This window comes from Zosterops lateralis, assembly GCF_965231275.1.
Source record: "Zosterops lateralis genome assembly, chromosome: 14".
Lineage (NCBI taxonomy): Eukaryota > Metazoa > Chordata > Aves > Passeriformes > Zosteropidae > Zosterops > Zosterops lateralis.
Window position 1 is genome coordinate 1,390,034 of NC_139774.1, and position 18,557 is coordinate 1,408,590.

An 18,557-nucleotide genomic window follows, 5' to 3' on the forward strand; every position below is an offset into this window, starting at 1 on the left:
CGTGGCAGGGAGGAGGCTGGGGGCTTCAGCCGGTGCTGGGGAGCCCTGCTCGGGGCTGGGGCCACTCTGTCGGGGCTCGACCTTCTGTCTCCCTCGCTGTCCCGGCGGCTGGACCCGGCGGCGGCACAGAGCAAGCCTCGGATCACATGGACACAGCGAGCGCCAGCCGGGGCAGCCGGTGCCAAGCGCATTGCAGGGATGCCACTGCCGCCCCCAGCCTCGGGGACTTGCCGGGGGACCGTCGGCTCATCCCTGCCCCTCACCCCGCCCCGCTCCCCCCAAACCGCAGGACAGGTCCCGGGGCACCCCCGCCCTCCACAGAGCTCCCGAGTGTGTGATCCCATGGAACGGTCTGGGCTGCCTCGGAGTGGGGGGACCTGCAGATCCCTCTGGGGATGTCCCATTTCCTGTGCTGAGGGCACGGCAGGATCCTGAACTGCAGCTCCATTCCCACCACGGCTCCTTTCCCGCTGCCACCGCCCACCTCGCCACAGCAATGATGTGTCCATACTGGGCTTTCCCCAAAACCCATCCTATGCCAAGGAGGAGCTCCCCCATATCTAATCCAAACAGCCAGGAGCAAACTCAAGGCTTGGGATCCAACTGGGCATGGAGCACCCATGGGATTCACAGGACTGAAATCAAAGGACTGCAACCATGCGTCTTCTTTGGGAGACCCCAAGCCAGTGATGGGGTGTCGGGGGTGACATGAGGCTCTCTGCAGCTTGCCCACCCCAAGTGTTGCTGGTGCAGCCCAGTCCCAGCTTTTGGGGTAATTTTTACCATGAAACAGCAGCAGCAGGTGCTCCGTAGCACTGCCAGTCCCGGAGCAACCCGATGCCCACGTCCTCTGGGTTCATGCAGGGACTAAATTTAAACCTTGGCAAGGAGGAGAGGAAAGCTTCCCGCAGAACTGGGCTGGCACTTAACCCCTCACTGCTGAGCTCAGCTGGGCTTGCAGTGGCATTTGTGCCCACAGGGACTGCAGGGGCCCTGCCACGGGCAGTGCTCACTGGTGTGTTGGCCTTGTGCAGGAAAGAGCGTGTATGTAGGACTTCAAACCCACAAATCCCTTTCTCAATGAAAAGGGTGGTCAGGCACTGGCACAGACTGCCCAGGGCAGTAGTGGAGTTGCCATCCCTGGCCCTGCTCCTTCTCGGAGCTCCAGGGTGTGTGTGGGGCCATCCCAGCTCCAGCAGCACCCACGGCGGCTGCTCGGGAGCGGATGGACAGTGACGGACACCGGACGGATACCGGACGGACAGCCGGGTGTCCGGTGCTGCTCTCTCGCCACCCTCGCAGCCTCTGGTGGTGCTGTGTCACTTGTCACAGCTGTTGTCACTGTGACCATTGTGGTTTTGGCAGGGCCTGGGTGTCAGAGGAGCAGCAGCAGCAAGGACTGTGCCGAGCATGAGTGTTGGAGTGAGGCAGGGGAAAGGCTGGGAGAGCTGGGGGTGCTCACATAGACAAGGATCCAGGGAGAGTTCAGAGCCCCTGCCACGACCTAAAGGGCTCCAGGAGAGCTGGAGAGGAACTGGGGACAAGGGATGGAGGGACAGGACAATGTGGAATGGCTTCATACTGACAGAAGGCAGAGTTAGGCGGGATATTGGGAAGGAATTGTTCCCTGTGAGGGTGGGCAGGCCCTGGCACAGGGTGCTCAGAGAAGCTGTGGCTGCCCCTGGATCCCTGCAAGTGTCCCAGGGCAGGTTGGAGCAGCCTGGGACAGTGGAAGATATCCTTGCCCATGGCAGGGAGTGGAAAGGGGTGTTCTTTGGGGTTCTTTCCAACCCACACTCATCTGGGTGTGCTGTGGGATGGCACCAGAACTGGCTGGGCATTGCTGTTACTGCCCTGGCTGCAGCACCTGGCTGCCCCAACCTGCCAAGCCAAGCCACGCTGTAGCACTGGCACCTCCTCCTCCTCCTGGGTTTGTCCCTTGGTGTGGAGGCCATGGAGAGACACCTGGGCTTCTCCCGCCAGATGAAGCCCAAGCAGCATCTCCCAGTACACAGGGCTAGTTGGGCTGTGCGTGGGAGCAGCCTGTGGGGCACAAACACGTTACAGAACAGCGGGTGCACCCTGGCTGAGCCAGACTTGCTAATTAAACTCTGATTTATGTTTAAGCCAGTGTGATGCTGCCTGCAGCCACACCACTGCATTTGCTTATTAACCTGGATTTTGTGCCAGCTTGGTGCATGCTCACCTCAGTGCTGGCAAGCCTGGCATGGGCAGCAAGGAGAAGGAGGAGGAGGAAGGCTGCTGGTAGCTGCTGAAAGCAGGATGTACCTCTCCCACGCTGGAGCTACTTTTTGCAACTCCAGAGGAGCAGGAAACACCGGCTTGGCAGGGGCTTTCAGAGCCGCCTCTGGGGACACCTCCAGGGTGCTGTGTGAGAGAGACCCACTCACGTCCACCGTGTCAGGGTGTCACAGGGCTGCCGCTCCCCTGGCACCACCGCACCGGTGCCGTGTGTGGCACAGGGGCGATGCCCGAGCAGCTGTCCCAGGGCTGTGCACCCCTAAGGCAGGGCCAGAGAGCCGGGCCAGGCTGGGCCACGGCGGGGCAGGAGGGCCCTGCGGCCACACGGCGCCGTGACAGGGGCCAGCCTCGCTCCCAGCTCCCGTTCCCGGCTCTTTGTCCCGTTCCCAGACCTCTGCTCCTGCCCCTGCCCCGTTCCCTCTTCTACTCTCTGTTCCGTTCGGAGCACCTGTCTCATTCCAAGCTCTGTTTGCGGCCCCGGGTCCCGCTCCCGGCCCCGGGTCCCGCTCCCGGCCCCGGGTCCCGCTCCCGGCCCCGGGTCCCGTTGGGTTCCACACCACGCGCAGGAAGCGGGGCGGGGCCCGCACAGACCCCGCCCCCAGGGTGAAGGCGGGACCCCATGCCGCGCCCACACGGAGCCTCCCGCCCCTCACACAGAGAGGAGGGCTCAGTCCTGATCCCGATGCCGATGTCAGCCTCGATCCCTCGGCCTGGGCCATGTCCCGCACCCCGCGGCAAATGGCGGCCGCCTCCTCCTCCCAGGCCCGTCCCCGCCATCCCCCCGCACCGCTCCCGGCGCCAGGCTCGGACCACCACGGGCAGGCACAGCGATGTCACATCTTTAATTTAAAAATAAATAAATATATATACACACACAAACCCCTGTTCAAGCGCTCGGTGCACCCAGAGTGTTCTGGGTGCTCTCCCTGGTGGGAGTGTTCCTCTCCTCCTGTCAGAGCCCCACAAGGAAGAACTCCAAGTACCCTTTGTAGAAGGACAGTGATGCATTTCCACATCAGGGGCTCCGGACAGGATTCTCCTTCTCCCCGTGGAACACCGAACAAAGACAACTTGTCCTGTTTGTCACCGCACAGGTCCCAAGCCACATGCCCTCCCTGACAGCACCCTGACCCTAGTTAGGAACAAAACACTTATTGCTTTTGGGGATGTTTTTACCTCCCTCCTGCATTTCCTAGCTGATTGTGCTTCCCACAGGAGGTCTCCATCAAGTACTCGAGATCTTTGGATGAAAGGTACAATCTGGTTTCAGTGCAAAATGCTATGGAGGAGTTTAAGCTCTGTGCAGGAGGACATTTTAAGTCCAGAAAGTTGCTGGATTCAGTCTTCCTACCTGCATCCCTCTACAGTCACACAGGAATGACAGGGAAGATCCCAATCCTGGAACAAAGTCCAACCACTTAAATCAATTTCTAATATATTCTGCAAGCTATTTAATATATAAAAAGCAACATAATTTTCATTTTTTTACACTCGTGCTCAAAAGTGGGAGATACCAGAATTAAGGCTGCCTGCTCTGCCAGCCACCAACCTGGAATCAACACCAATTCTTGCCCTTAAACTGGCACTAAGAATGCTCCATACCAATCCCCCAAAATGCCCTTTTCACTGGTGTTCTTCCTGTTCCCGGTGCCCCAAAAATTCTACTCAACTTTCTCATGTTCCTACAAGGTTTCCTAAAAATGGGGCATAAAAATGCAATTTAGAGAGTCACTGTGTCATTTTTTCCCCTTTTATGACATCCCACCACAGCACTGCTGCTGTACCTGGAATACTCTCCTCCCAGCTGGGATGTTTAGTGCTTGTGTGCAGAAGCACCAGGCCTCAAACCAAACCCTCATCCTCATGCAGATCCCAGAAAAGAGTTTTTTTCAGCTTTCTTTCTTGCTAAGCCTCCCAGGGCTGTATGGATGGGACAGGGACATGGAGAGGACACACTATGGTACCAACATTCCAGTGGGACTCCTACACCACTGCACTAGTGCCCAGCACATGGATAATCTGAGCTTTAAAGGCAGGTTTAATCCTGGCATTTCCCAAGCTTTTGAGCATTTGCTCCCTAGGCTTCAGCCAAAGCCACCTGTGCATCCTGTGTGACTCGAGTTTTAGGCATGTGGCAACAGCAGAGCCTTGCTCAGGTGTCACTGACTTCCATTTCCAGAGTTAGAGGGGAGCAGTGCTGCTCTGTGAGCCCCCACCCCAGGCAGGAATTCCCTGGAAAAGCAGCTCATTCCATGCGTGGCACACACCAGACTGCCTCGGGGGCTTCATGGTGCTCAGCTGGAGCAATACTGGCCTAACACTGGCCTAATACTGGACTGCTGCTCATGAGGACAACACAGCACCAACCTGCCCTTCAAGGCCTGGCTGTGTGAAGGAGGATCAAGAAAGAACAGGACATTGCCACATGGATCTTTTTCTTTGCAATATCATGTCTACAGTGAAACATTCATAGCTGCTCAACAGAGTAAAAGTATGCTACATGAAAACTGTACTGGAAAATGCAGAGCCCTGGGAGAGTGTGCAGATAAAAACCAGAATGGAATAGCCAGCTTCCAAATATGCCACTGGAAACAGACAAGGGAATGACCACAGTTCTGCTTTCCCAACCGTCTGGCAGACACTGGGATTGGTGCAATTCCCAGATTTCTGTGTTGGTGTCAGGATGGGCGCAGCCCTCCCTTGGAGCAGCATGGACAGTGGGAGAGCTGGGAATGTGCTCAGGGGCTCCCCTCAGGCAGGGCCTGTCCCTCCTGCACTGGAACCACCTCAGCTCTGTGGCACAGTCTGGAAGGACAGGAGGACTGACAGCCAGCCCCAGCACAGCCCTGTCCGGGGATCCACAGGAAACATGGGAAGCCGAGAGGAGCCTCCTCTCCTGGGAAGCACACACAGCCTGGATGGCAGACAAACCACCTACACAGACAGGGTCCAAACTCAGAGTGTGTCCTGGGGAATGGATTTACAAAGTGCCACTGGTCCTTGGAACCCAATCTAATGTACAGGATATATTACAGCAAACAGCAGCCCTGCAGCTCGTGCTGGCCCCTCTGTGCACTGCCTGCAGAGGGACTCCAATATCCAGACTCTACAACAGACTCCTTCCCTTTTCACATGGAGGAAAATAAAAACATAAGTTAAAACAGCAATAAATAAAAATATGTAACGTATGCGTCCTGGTCAGCCCCCTTTATGCATCCCAATCAGACTGGAGAGCTTCTCACAGTGCTCAAGTTTCAGGGACTCTGCTTTCTGTTTTAACCGCTCATCTCTGTAGAGCTTGGCCAAATTTGACAAATCAGACTCTGAAAGATGAAAAAAAGGATGTATTAAGATGAAGCCCTGAGCCTCCTTTAAAGAACTGTTTCTAAGTGCTTTGTTATCCTCGTGGCACTTTTAAATTTTAATTTTGGTGGGTATTGAAGCCAGGGAGGTGAACAGCTACCCAAGGGACCTGTCTGAAAGGCCTCCCTGCCCTTTCATTAACAATCTCAAATGTACTTTGCATTTTGCTCCCCTTCTTCTCAAAAGCCACATAAAACTGAAATAATCCCATTGTTTAAATTATTTCCTCCCAGTAATTCAGAGAAGTTTCTTTTGCTGATTAGCTGAGGAAGTCTTAATATAGGTTTCTCCCTGCAGAATAATTTGGCTGCAGAATTAGATGCACCGAGGAGAACAGCAGTAATTTACTTCTGAAAAGGTCAACATGTCCATAAGCACAGGCTACCTGATGACACTCAAATTTTCAAAGAGCTTTTATACACCTTACAAGCCCCTCATTTTATAAAATTATTCAGAGTGGAAAGAACTTCAACAGATCCTTTCATGCCTTATGTCCTCTGTCCCCGTCCCACTGAAATTTAAAGCCATTTAACCCTCCTCCCACTCATGGAAAAGCTTCACAAACTGACAGGCATGAACAGTTCATTTTAGAGCAGAAATCCATTTACAGGTTTATAACCAAAATGCCACTCAAGTAGTGCTGGGCACAGCCTTGTCAAGCCTCCAGCAAAAACCAGGCTCAGGTAATTGTCCCTGAGCCCTGAGTCCCTGGAGTTGTGCAGTGGAGAATCTCAGTTTACACTTATCCAACTGGGGAAAATTATTCCCTGCACTTCTGACAGTGTTCATTCCATCACATTTGCTCCTTGTGGATTTCAATCTTTTACAGAGTAGTTCCCTTGAAGCCTTTTCTTCAAGGAGGTTCTGAATTCCAACTATATATACATTGGATATACAGAAGAAATTTCTCTCTGTGAGGGTGGGCAGGCCCTGGCACAGGGTGCCCAGAGCAGCTGTGGCTGCCCCTGGATCCCTGGAAGTGTCCAAGGCCAGGCTGGACATTGGGGCTTGGAGCAGCCTGGGACAGGGGAAGGTGTCCCTGTCCATGGCAGGCAGTGGAACTGGATGACCTTTAAGGCCCTTTCCAACCTAAACCATTCCATGATTCTGTGATACTTACCCTGATTGGTTTCAGATGCCTTTATGATCCTGAGCTCTCTGCAGCTTCACTTTATAACTGAGCCATCCCAGCTGAACCATCCCCTGCAAAACCTGGGATGTGCTTTTTAAACTTAACTGTGCCACAGATTTCAGAAGACCCAAACCCACAGCACACTCAACTTTCACCCACTGCTCTGCTGAGAGTCTGGTGCAGCACTATAAAACTGACTGGCTGAACAACGTAAAACCGATCCATTATTTTTAAAGGTTTTCCTTAAGGTTGTTGGGCACCAGGTAATACTTTTCAAGTCTTAAAATCGAGGACTTTAAAACTCCAACTGTTCCTGAACTACTCATCTCTGTCTGTTTTGCTGGTGCTCAAGGGAAACGTGACCTCAGTAAACACAACAAATGTACTATAAATAGACATTCAACTGACAAAAAACTCATCACACAAGTCCAACACTTCAGCAAGGATTAAAGGACCAACACTGTGCAACAACAGCTGACTGAGAACTGCCTCAGCATCTGCAGAACTTTTCCCTAGCACTCCATCCTGTATTCAGAGTTTATTTTTACAAACATGACTGTCCTAAGGTCAGCCCAGTCTCAGCTATGGCCTGGATGGGAAGCACTCTGAAAACGGTGAGTTTTCAATGACAGCAGTGGCCTCAGGCTACGCTAACTGTGGCTGCTGTAAATGTATTTGCAGCTGGTGACTAACAATCCCTGAGTGTACAAAGCTCTGGAGGAGCACAGCTTGGCAGCACTTGGCATTCCAGGCTGGATCATCTCCCCTCTCTGACTCCTGGGCTCTCCCACACTCACAAACCCTTCCCCCTCTTTGGGGCTGGGCTCACCTCAGCTCCAGCTCTCTGTGAAAGAGACAATGTGGTGACTTTCAGCTGCACGAGAGACTTTTCTGTAAGAAATAAACTCTCCTCCTTTAGTAAGCCTACATTTATGAGTATGAACATCCACATTATCCCTGGAGGCTGCTCCTGCCAGCCACAGATACTCAAAGTTCACAAATCAAACACACAAAAAACTTCAGGACTTTTATGGTCCTATATGTTCTTTTTCTTTTTAACTTCAGAGCCTACATATTTTTATTTCTCTCTAAAAGCAGGATTGGTAATTTTTATGTGAAATAAGCCAAAACAAGCCTTCCCATCAAATACCTGTAAAGAGCCTGGACTCAGCAACTCTATTGTTACCTCTCCTTTAGGATTAAATGAGTCTTCTTTAGATAAATTGGTAAAGAAACTGAAAACAAGTGCAAAGGCACTTTTTAACAGAGTGCTGAGGATTGTTCTGCACAGAGCAATTTAAAACCCCCACCAGTGTGTGAAAGCAGCTTGTCTGCTGCTCCTGAATATTCACACAGACACAACTTGTTCCAGCTTCCTTTACACACAGCACTACTCGGTGTTGACTCATTTGAAGGTGGTGAGTTCTTCAGGTGAATAAAATCAGTGAGTAAAACCAGTCACAACATCCCAGCCTAAGCTACTCCTTGCGATTTAATTTCTATTATTCCCTACCATTCTACAAGCAGCAGGAATTTGCTGCCTCTTCAATGAACCAGATTAGTAGCAATTAACAAGCAGTAAAATATGGGGTTAACGTGCCTTTATTTGTGCCACTGATCCACTCAGGGCTGAGTGAGAATAACGATCTTGAATGCTCACATCTGTGTTCTCCCTTTCTGCATTCAATTCTTGTTTTTGAAAGACTTGAAAATGGTGAAAAACATGATCTCCAACTTGGCTAAAGATAGAAAATGCAAATAACACCTAAACCACGGAAGCATGCTCTGAAAACTGATACCAGCAACACAGCCCACTGCAAGGGAGCCAAGAGCACCTGGACATGCTTTGGACTCTCCTGGAGAATTTTTAAGGAAAAAGTTACAGAAACTTCTTGTAGAGCCAGTCAAACCAAAACCGATTCTGCTCCAGCAAAGGAAACGTGGAGTAGGTGATGCCTCAAGATCTTTTCCAGCCTAGAAATCTGTCAGGGCTAGATAAATGTGGTGAGTTGTATGGTTAAAACATCACTAAAGGTTATTCAAGCATAAAACCTGAGCAGAAAAAAGTGTCTCAATGGTGAAGTCTACTTTCCAATCATCTCCCAGAATCACTTAAAATGCATTCTGACAGATCTCAAGAATAGCAAATTCAGTGTTAAGAGCAGATGTGAGACACCTTAAACCAGTGCAAGGCTGAGATGCTACAAGGAATGGACACTGAGGCTAAAAACAGCAGAGCTTTGTGAAGTACAACCACCCCCCAGTCCCTGAAACACCCTTGGGACAGAAATAACTTACTTTGCTGTTTCTCCTTCCAGCAGCTGGTCTGAATATAGTCTATGTAATCTTTTTCAACTGTTTTCTCAAGCTCTTGAAGTTCTGCTCCTTGATAGTTCTTTTCAAAGTTCTTATCAACATAGTAAGGCACCTGCAAGTTCTCTGTTTCTCTGCTGACAACGTGGCCTATGGACCTGTGGGAGCAGCAGGGAGAAATCAAATGTTTCAGCAGTTCAGACCTCAAAAAACCAAGAGCTATTTCTCCATACTATCATTTCCAGAGGAAAATATTTACAGTAATGTTTATACAGTTCATTTCTGCAGGATTATGGCTCCCTCAACCATTCAGTCAGGAAATTACAATCTCAGGGACAGCAAGTTGTGCAGTACGAACAGAATCCACCCTCCTGCTACAGTCATAGGAAAATATCCCAGAGTTTTTATAAACTTAGGGCACGATGCACTTGTATCTGGATTTTCCCTTTTTTGGATCCTTTAGTAGAAATAAAACTTAGCAGGGAAGATTCTAGTTACTCTTTTCTTCAGGGTTTATCATCAAACCCTGTAAGCAAAGTGAGGCATGGAATAGGTTGGAAAATACCCTGTGGGAAGAATCAGCCCCTCTGACACAGTCACTAGGTTAAACCACACTCCTGGAGTGAATTTCCATATCTGAGCAAAAGTACTCAGGCCTCTGCTTGAATCACTGCCCACAGAGAGAGGCAGGCAGCCAAAACACAAAGGTTACACTCTACTCAAAGGAATCCTGTTTGCTCCTTTTTCCTGGACTCTTCCTTCTCCTTCCCCGTGTCCCAGAGGTGTCTCCAGTTTCTTTTCGTTTTTAAGCTGTTCAGTTGTTTTAAGGCTATGATTCAGATAAACAGCCTAACTCTGAACCAAGCTCAGGCCTGTCTCCCATCACTAGGAGAAAGAAAGTGAAGAAAAGCAGCTCAGCTGCTGTGGGGGCAGCGTGGGAGGTTTCACATGGGACTGGCAGGTAGCAAAAACACTCCCTGGAAAAAATAAAACAACCCACCCTAAAAACATCCACCCTCCTGTTCTTTTCTGAGACACTGACACTGACTTTTCACTGACATCGTGTGGTAAGATGATGAAGGCTGCTCTGGCAGAGGAGAGGAGGGGAAGGCTGGACCTGAGCAGTTTTACTCCTAGAAGGGAACAAGGGGACTATCTGGAGCACTTTGCTGCTTGCCTCAAATCTGCCAATCCCACTCCTCTCTCAGTAAGGGCCAGCCCAGGTCAGCCCTTTCTCTCCTCCAGCCCTGGATGCTGAGAGCAATATGTGGGTTTTCCATGCCCCACAAGCTCCCAGTACAGTAGCTCTGTGGGGTCCTTCTGCTCCCAGAGCCCACCAGCCCCCAAGAGCCTCCTTCTCTAGAGAGGTTAAACCAGGCCATTTCAAGGCTTTAACCATTTGTTGAGCTTCCAGTGGATTCATGCTCCAGAAGAGATTTGGATTTATACTGCAAACCACAGGTTTCATTTTTTAGCTGCTTTCCAGAGGAACCTCAGGGGTGGTCCACAGATTCTGGGGGTTGGTCAGGTCAAAGGCTGATCTACATCCACATTCCTCATCCTGTATCACTGTGCAAAACCATTCTACGCCAGTTGAGGCACGTTTCTGACCCTCTCATTTCAGCACCCTGTGCACTACACAGGAAACTTCACAGTGCTCAGAACTCACCAGTGCAGACTGTTGGTATTTCCTTACTTACAAACTGGAAACATTTTCTACAAAGAGCAGAACATTAACAGGCATTTTGCTATCAAACCCAACTTCCATGCTGCAAACAGTGACAGCAGAAAAATGTGGATTTAAAGGACTTACGATTTGTAGAATAAGCTGTAGGGTGGGTTGGTGGCCATCAGCTGGGTTATAACTGACACTATTATGATGATGAAAACTGGCATCAACTGGATAAATGCAGAGTATGAATTCTGAAAAGTACAAGGATTAGCAGTCAAGAAAATAGAGATGGAAAAAGGCATCTGTTCACAGAAGCCAGGCTATCAATCACAGATCAAAATGTGTTACATGTAAACTTTGAAGAAAAAAGAGGAAGTACTTTGGGATTTTGAGAGGGCAGACACTGTAATTTCTAAATAACCTTTATTAATAATATCAGGATGCTCCTGAACACCATTTTCTTTCCATTATCTTTCCCTCTGCCCCTTCCTTCACAGGGGGAAGGAAGCACTATTGTACCTGTCAGTGTCCAATCCAGCTTGAAGGAACACCCTGCAATTCCCGTGTGCCTACAGCTTTCCTGCACCTTCTGAATTTGCTACCATTGTAAAGATCTCAGCCTCTGCTCAAGCCCTGCATTTAATGGCTGAGCAGTAAAGGGTTAAGAGCTCCCATGCAGTGTAACTTCAGACAGGATGAAAGCACTGGGGCTTTTGTTTGGATTCATTTAGCAGCACAAAAGAGTGGAAACATAATCAAAGAGAAAACACTGGTCTTTCTTTCTGCTCTTCCATTTCTTTCTAAACTGAGTTTTAAATGTCTTTTCTCATCTATAGGAAAGTACAATATCCTAGATTTCACCCTCTGCCCTGGGATACCAACAAGAATTCTGATGCAGCAGTAGGTGGGATTCACAGAATCCCAGAATCACTGAAGCTGGAAAAGCTCTCCCAGACCACTGAGTCCCAGCTGTGCCCATCCCCACCTTGTCGCTAGCCCAGAGCACTCAGTGCCACCTCCAGCCCTTCCTTGGATACCTCCAGGGATGGGCACTTGTCAGAGTCTGTCCAGGGATGTGATATGCCTCACGACTGCCTCCCATGATTGAGGATTGAGACCCCAGACTCTGAAGGGAGCCCCTGGCCTGGCTGAGGTGGAACGTTTGCCAAGTCTTGGAGGACTGGAATGCATCTCCATGAGAAAGGAGTGCAAGAGCAGTGGAACTGGTCACAGTGGACTGAGCCGAGGCTGCCTGTCCAAACTGGTCTGTCCGTACCAGAGGTACGGCTTGCAGCTTGTTCCTGAGCACCCAACCTTAACAGAGGTGGTTCCTTTTGGCTCTGTGCCCCTCACTTTGGTCCCCGCCTTGACCAACCTATAAAAACTCTGGAGACCCCCGCTCACTTTTGTGATCACCCCACTGGAGAAGATCGCATCTATAGGCATCTCTAGGCCTCGAGAACTCATCCCTCCACATTGGTAGCTGTAATCCCTTTCCCCTTTCTCTCTATCTTTCTCACTATTCTTTATTTTCTCTCCCCACTATCACATTTGTTGGCACTAAATAAAGGTGCATTTTTCTTTAAGTAAACTGAGTTTTCCCCCGCTGTGTCTTTTGCTCTCTGAGATCCCTAAAATGAACCATCAGGTTCCTTGCATATGTTTGCGAACCCTGACAGCACTCCAAACCTCCCTGGGCAGTTCCAATCCCTGAGCACCCTTTCCATGGGGAAATTCCTGCTGCTGCCCACCCTGAGCCTCCCCTGGCCCAGCCTGAGGCCGTTCCCTCTCCTCCTGTCCCTGTTCCCTGGGAGCAGAGCCCGACCCCCCCGCCTGTCCCTTCCTGTCAGGGACTTGTGCAGAGCCACAAGGTCCCCCCTGAGCCTCCTTTTCTCCAGGCTGAGCCCCTTTCCTAGCTCCCTCAACCTCTCCTGGTGCTCCAGCCCCTTCCCCAGCTTCATTCCCTGCCCTGGACACATTCCAGACCCTCAGTGGGGTCTTCACTTTCCTGAAGTGAGGAGCTGGATTCACTTGCCCCAGCTTAGCAGTCAGCTGTACCAGTTTTTTTTTTTTTTTTTTTTTTTTTTTTTTTTTTTTTTTTGTTTGTTTGTTTGTTTGTTTGTTTGTTTTGTTTAGCCTGAGACTCACAAGGAAAAAAACTTTTTTTCCTTGGAGAATGATCCCTGGAGGTTAACAGACTGTCTCCAGAGGAAGATCTTGCCAAGGCAGGTGGCAGGTGTGTATGTGCACTGACAACAAAGACACCTTGTGCCTCATCTGAAGTCTCAGTTGGCAGAAATGTGTCCCAGGCCCATCCTGCCCCCAGCTGGAAGAGGCCTGTGCAGCCCCCGGGTGCTCATTTACTGAAGGATTAAATACACCTTGAGGACAAGCCACTAGTTCCACATCCATCACCAGTCCCCATTTGGACTAATTGTTGTTGGATTACCAAACACTGGAGCTTGCAAAAAGCAAGCAGCAGCAAAACCCTCAGTGACACAGACTGGAGGGCCTGAGATGCTATAAATACAATGGCTCTTTACAGCAGTGATTAATAAAAGCTAATCCAGTGACAAAGGAAAATCCACTGTGGCTGCGGCCCTTGAGGATAAACTCTGAGCACTCAAGCATGGGAGGGTTTGTCCTGGCTTTGGAAGAGGATCCCTCACTCTGCTGAAATGTTTAAATATTTAAGCTGAGGAGATCTCTCCTCCTGGCTACCTGTGGCCTGTGCTCCTCCTCCTCTGGCTCCTGTGTCCACACCCTCTCGGCCCGGTGCCTCCGTGGGTAATAATGAGCATCTCTGGCTACATTGGAGAACATGTGGATGTTCCCTGCGAATGAAACCAGAACAGACTTATGTTTCACCTACTGCTGCTACTCACCTGGACTCCTCAGTAAATAGTGAATTATCCAAGGTTATACTCCACAGCCTGAATGATAGTTGGCAGATCTCAGAGCAAAAAGCACAAACAACCTCAGAATTAAACACCACCACAATGTTATTCCAAAAAGCCTACCAGAAAAATTGTAGTGTGCTCCAATCCATCTTAATTTAAATCAATCTGCAGAAACATGTTCTGATTTTTATGATTGTATCTCATATTTTAATGCTGCTCTTGTCACATTCACTTGCAAGGCTGTGGCAGGAAAATGAATTTGCTTCACCAGGCTCAGGGTGTGAATTATGGTCTCCCATAATTACTGAATGTGGTGTTCCACCCCCATTTCTAATTCCTCTGCCTTCAAGCCATTAATAATTTCACCTAATTATTTTATAATAAAGAAAGAGACTTAAAAAAGAGTAAAAAAAAGGAGAACAATTCAGGATTTTCTTTCTTGCACAAGCAATGTAGTTGATTTATTTTTTAAAAATCTAAAACGAGGGAAGAATTGCATTTGCTGCTTCAATTTGAAGCTCAGGATCTGATTTTATCACCCTATGAATATCTTAATAATAGCTGTGCTCTCCTCTTTTGAAATTCAGAATGTCTTTGTGTTAGAGAATTGAAATCTGTGGCTTATCATCACAACAGAAATGCAAAACTATTTTTAAGCCCTGGGAAAGATGTCACATTATTTTATATTCTTATCCTGTCATTTTTTTTTAGTTTCCCAAAGAATTCTGCAAGAAACCTAGGAAAAGGTGACCTGTGCTGTTGTGTAAAACCTCTGCTCCACTCCTTGTTCAAAGATTTTCCAAGCTCTAGGCATGTGTGCAGTCAGAGCTCCAACAGCGAGCCAAGCCAGCCTGGCTCCAAGGAGGAAAGTTTCTTTTGGGAAAAAAAGAAAGTTTATTTCTGTCCTTCAACGTTGCTCAGACAGGATTTTAACAAGCTGTGGAAAGAAGCAGTCAGTGTGGGAAAAGAAGAATGGCTTTTATAGGGGTGCCTAGAAAACAACTTTTCCCAAATTTTAAGTTTTTCCAAGAGTTTCTGGCAGCAGTTTCTTTTGTTCCATGTGCATTTATTTTTTATGAGAATTTGTAGCCTCTCTTCATTACAACTGCAACATTCTGTCACATGGAGTCTCCTTTGAGTTTAATCACATTAAACATTTTAAATTTAATTATTTCTCCATGGAATATCCATAGAGGAAAACTGCTCAGTAAAAACAAAACCATAAACCTGCCCTCAAAAGCCCAGTGAGGAAACTCTTGTTTACTACCAACACCCACTACTACAAAATTATATTTTTATTTTCTTACTCTGCTGCTTTGCTAAAAGTTCCCATCTTCTCCTTGATGCCAGTCTCCCTGATAACCCTGCCATGCCCAGTACCCAAACTCCTCCCACAGCTCCTCAATTTCCTGTCCTCAGCTCCAAGCACCTCTGTTCCCCACGAACCCATTCCATGAGGGTGATATCCCACAAAGGGCACATCCAGGTGCAATTCTTTGCACAGTCAGAGATGGAAAGCTTGCAGACTCTAGCTGGAATTACACCATGCTGGGGTTGGCTTTCATATCCACTAGAGCAAGTTTGGGATCTGAGGTCGCCTTAGCTGCAAGATGCATCACTCACAGCAAGGTTAATGAGTAACTATTCATCTGTGTCTTCAGGCTGTAGTAACTGGTGTGTACCTTACTTTTTGTGACACCTTGGAGGCGAAAAGTTCCCAAGAGTGCTAAAGAAATTCCTCAGATGTTGCCAGGAAGGCCCTTGAAGTCCTCACACCTTTCAGATTTCCTTTTAATCCACTAATCTTGCAGGATCTTTCTATTTCTCCTACAAATCCAAAAGCCAAGGCTGGGCTGAGACATGCATGGAGCTACTCCAGGTACAGCTCCACTGCTGTGTCAGTCATCCTGCACATCCCTTGGATGCTGGCTCCTCTCCTGGCAGGCAGCACTTGCTGAGCTCCCAGGCTGCCATTTCATTACAGCACAGGCTGCTGAGAGGCACAGGAGCTCCTGCTTCCCCTGAGAGCAAAGCTGGCCTGGAATGCTGCCAGGTGCCTCAAGTACAACTCAGGCATGGAATTATTCATGTTGGAAAAGATCTCTGAGGTCACTGAGTGCAACCAGTATCAAAACCAACTCTGATCCCTTCTCATTCACGCCCTCTTTTACCTCCCACACCATCACTGGCTTCACATGATGGAGGGAACAAAAATGGCAGAAATCAAATGTGAAAAGGTTGCTGCTCTTTTCATCAACCCCCTGAGCAGTCCCAAGAGAAGCTGGACTTCCTCATGGTTTATAAAATCACAGAATATGCTGAGTTAGAAGGGACTTGCAAGGATCATCCAGCTCCTGGCCCTGCCCAGACCCCCCAACAATCCCCCCTGGGCATCCCTGGCAGTGCTGTCCAGATGCTCCTGGAGCTCTGGCAGCCTCAGGGCTGTGCCCATTCCCTGGGGAGCCTGGGCAGTGCCAGCATCCTCTGGGGGAAGAAGCTTCTCCCAAAATCCAGCCTGAGCCTGCCCTGGCGCAGCTCCAGCTGTTCCCTCAGGGTTAGTCAGTCCACTGCCCTTTGAAACCACTGCAGACAGGTACTGACCTGTAGGGAAGTGCCCACCAAAAAACACATTGAATATTTCTTCTGGTGTGATGTCTGCTTCGAATTCTGTGTAGTAATTGTAGTGCCTGGCCTGGCCAGTGCTGACGTGCTCGTGGCCCCTCCCGAGTTCATCGTAGCGGAGCCGCTTCTCAGGGTTGCTCAGAACTGCAAAGGCATTGCCTATTGCTGGGGAGGGAATTAAAACCAGGGTTACATTTCCAGAGCCTGCACTTCTGTAAGTGGAGCAGCAAGAGAAGCCCAACAAGCCCAGGGAATTTGTGCCTGACCAAAGACTGAGCTACTTTTGTAAAAGATGTGTAACCCTTCCAGCGTTACCTGTGATGGAAACCATTTCCTGCTGTCACTGAGGCCAGGAGAAAGACAAAGTGTCCAAGCATATGGAGAGACTTGAAATATTTGTAAAACTGACATGAGAGTTCACTTCAGCCAAGCAACTGGGTGAGTATGGATCACTTTATCAGCTCACGCCAAATGCAAGTTTGGTCCAAGTGCACCTCCATATCCCACAGATAATTAACACAAAGTTAATAACTGCAGGGGCCAATTAAAATGGATAGGGCTATCCCAAGTTTTTTCTGCTGGCAGAGATGCTCCTGGAGCTGTGTGGCACATCTATTTCACACCTCACATCCAACCACTCAGAAGTGTCTGTTTGGCTCATCTTTCTTCTTTGATCTTCGACAGAACAAGTTCATAGAGAAATAAAACACAAACACAAACAAATAAAGAGCAGCCCTTCAGAGGCTCCTTGTTTTAAGAGACTGTGAATGAATCACTTGCTTTCCTCATGCTGGGCTGCATGGAAAAAGAAAATGAGTTTAAACAGTAACACTGTAGCATAACTGAGAACTCCACACACAGCACATCGGATTCAATTTCATATTCCCATACATATATATATATTAAAAAAAAATCATGACAAGGAGCAGTTATTGATGACGAACACCCAATTCTCCTGCATGGGCAGTGTCAGTTCCATGCCCTGAACTTCCTTCAGTATCATGGAATCCCAGAACGGTTTGGGTTGGAAGGAACCATGAAGATCACCTCATTCCAATCCCCTGCCATCAGCAGGGACAGCTCCCACTGGATGAGGTTGTTCCAAGCCCCATCCAAATTGGCCTTGGACACTTCCAGGGATCCAGGGGCAGCCATAGCTTCTCTGGGCAACCTGTGCCAGGGCCTCAGCACCCTCAGAGGGAAGAATTTCTTCCTAATATCCCATCCATCCCTGCCCTCTGACAAGCGTAGAGGCCATTCCCCCTTGTCCTGTCCCTCCAAATCCTTGTAAAGCTCCTCAGAAGTATCTGAGAATGTGACCTGGGATGTATTTCCCATCGTTTCTAAGGGAGACGTGTATTCTGCAGACAGAAATGCAAACGCTGCCGAGCCGCAGCAGGGCTCTGTGAGGACGCTGCTGTGCCCGTAACCCCGCCCGGCTCTGAGAACGCCTCCGCCGCCCGCTCACCTTTGAAGGCCTCGGTGGCTCCGGGCGCGAGGTTCTTGTCGGGGTGGAACTTGAGGGCCAGCCTGCGGTACGCCCGCTTCAGCTCCTCCTCGCCGGCGTCCCGGCTCACCCCCAGGATCTCGTAGTAATCCCGGCACCGCTTGATCCTGAGGGCGCACACAGAGTTATCCGGGGCGCCCCGGGCCCGCTCTCCGCCTTTCCCTGGGCTCGACCCCCGCCCCCGCGCCGCTCCCCGTGCTCCCGCGGGCTCCCTGTTGCCGCTCACCGCCGCACCCCGTCCAGTTGCTCGGCCGTGTAGGTCATGTCGGCCCGCGGCCGCCGCCGCCCCTCGCTCACCGCCCGCCGCCCCGCGCCGCCATCTTGTGCGCGGGGGCTGCTGGGAGCGGGACCGTGGCGTCACGGGGAATGACGGTGACGTCATTAGGTATTCTGAGGAGAGCGGGGGGCGGGAGGCCATGGAACCGTGGAATTGTGGCATTTATGGAATGTCATGGAATTGTGGCGTATCCCGATCAGGAAGGGATCCACCAGGATCACCCCGTCCAGCTCCTGGCCGTGCCCAGACACCCCAACAATCCCCCCTGGGCATCCCTGGCAGCGCTGTCCAAAGGCTCCTGGAGCTCTGGCAGCCTCGGGGCCGTGCCCATTCCCTGGGGAGCCTGGGCAGTGCCAGCACTGCCTGGGAAAGAACCTTTCCTGGCTCACAACCCAAACTCCCCCTCCAGCCATTCCCTCCTTCCCTGAGCTCTGCCCTCAGCTCCTGTGCTGCAGCTGAACCAGCCCAGTGCCCTCAGCTGCTCCTCGGATGGCCCCTCCATAGCCTTC

General features: G+C 49.9%; 1 protein-coding gene across 2 annotated transcripts; it reads right to left on the bottom strand.

The window, feature by feature from the left end:
• Window positions 1-3,090: 3,090 nt before the first annotated feature.
• On the bottom strand, window positions 3,091-18,078 carry DNAJC18 (DnaJ heat shock protein family (Hsp40) member C18). Of its 2 annotated transcripts, none has more exons than XM_083872044.1 (7): window positions 17,998-18,078; window positions 17,733-17,878; window positions 16,244-16,429; window positions 13,464-13,576; window positions 10,884-10,993; window positions 9,056-9,228; window positions 3,091-5,585 (listed from the first exon to the last, which is right to left on the bottom strand). In XM_083872044.1, exons 1-7 carry the CDS (start codon window positions 18,033-18,035, stop codon window positions 5,461-5,463), a joined length of 891 nt encoding a protein of 296 aa, XP_083728170.1. In that variant the 5' UTR covers window positions 18,036-18,078; the 3' UTR covers window positions 3,091-5,460. The 2 variants fall into 2 exon arrangements, with proteins under 2 accessions (XP_083728170.1, XP_083728171.1); XM_083872045.1 differs by lacking the exon at window positions 3,091-5,585 and adding an exon at window positions 5,592-8,496.
• Between the last annotated feature and the right edge of the window lie 479 nt (window positions 18,079-18,557).